General features: G+C 64.0%; 1 protein-coding gene across 1 annotated transcript in view; it reads left to right on the forward strand.

Annotated features, from left to right (window-relative positions):
• Positions 1 to 289, forward strand: part of NLGN3 (neuroligin 3) — a 21,989-nt gene extending 21,700 nt beyond the window's left edge. Inside the window, exon 11 of the mRNA XM_010289366.1 lies at positions 2 to 289. Coding sequence (XP_010287668.1) covers positions 2 to 289 — 288 coding nt within the window. The remainder of the gene's footprint in view (position 1) is intronic.
• The last annotated feature ends 923 nt before the right edge of the window (positions 290 to 1,212 follow it).

Here is a 1,212-nt window from a genome sequence, read left to right on the forward strand (position 1 = left end):
TGACATCGCCCACGCGCCCGATGAGGAGATGCCCTCCTTGCAGGTGAGCCAGGGGCACCATGAGTGTGAGGCTGTGCCGCCCCATGACGCCCTGCGCCTGGCTGCGCTGCCCGACTACACCCTCACCTTGCGCCGCTCTCCAGACGACATCCCGCTCATGACCCCCAACACCATCACCATGATCCCCAACTCACTGGTGGGGCTGCAGACCCTGCATCCCTACAACACCTTCACTGCCGGCTTCAACAGCACGGGGCTCCCGCACTCACACTCTACTACCAGGGTATAGCTGCCCGCCGCCGGCGCACACGCATGCACGCACGCACACGCACGCAGCAGACACTGGCAGAGGGACCGGCGGGGGCAACGGGCAGGCAGCACCCACGGATGGTGTAGCACTGAGCCCGGAGACCTGCGGGATCCCGGCGTGGCCGGATGCCCTGCTCTCCCCTGGCGCTTTCTTTCATTCCTATCTAACTTTTGAGAAGTGCTTTGACTCTCCCGGCTCCCGGCTGGAGGGCCCCACGGGTCGCCCCAGGGCACCGGTGGGGTGCAGGGGGGACACGGCATAGCTCCTGCGCCCATGCACCAGCACGGGCGGGCAGGGAAGACACCGCTGGCAGCGGCCACGGGGCTCTCCGCACTGGGGCTGTGCCTCCCCATGGGGCAATTGCATCGCCAGTGCTCCGCCCGCTGAGCACCCCGGGACTGATGAGGAGCATGGCCAGGCATCCCTCTCGACCAGTGCCCAGGCATCCCCAGGCGGCTTGTCATCGCAGGTGCCCTGGAAAAGGCTCCTTCACTGTGTTGAGAAGTGGCCCCGGGCCATGGTGCTATAGGCAGAGGGAGCGGCAGGGTCCGGGGACCCAGCCTCATGCTGGGTTGTGGGCACTGGGGCCAATGCCGGAGCTCGGGGACCCCAGGGACCCTGGGACTGGGGCCCTGGGCTGGAGACTTGGCACCTCTGCCCCTCTTTGCGCTGCAGAGAATCTCTTTTGTGTCAGTCGTTTCTCTTTGCAGAGACGTTTTTTAAGCAGATCTTTAGTTCTTTACACACTAACGGAGTCGCCGCGTTTTGTCCTTTGTAAAGATTTTAAAACCAAGTGTTCTTGATATAAAATAAAAAGCCAGTTAGAAGCCAGTGTGTGTGCGCGGTGCCGGCCCCCTATGGCCCCCGCCTGCCGCGGGCCGGCACCCGGCAGGGCACTGCCT

The sequence above is a fragment of the Phaethon lepturus genome, unplaced genomic scaffold (genome assembly GCF_000687285.1).
Source record: "Phaethon lepturus isolate BGI_N335 unplaced genomic scaffold, ASM68728v1 scaffold306, whole genome shotgun sequence".
Classification (NCBI taxonomy): Eukaryota; Metazoa; Chordata; class Aves; order Phaethontiformes; family Phaethontidae; genus Phaethon; species Phaethon lepturus.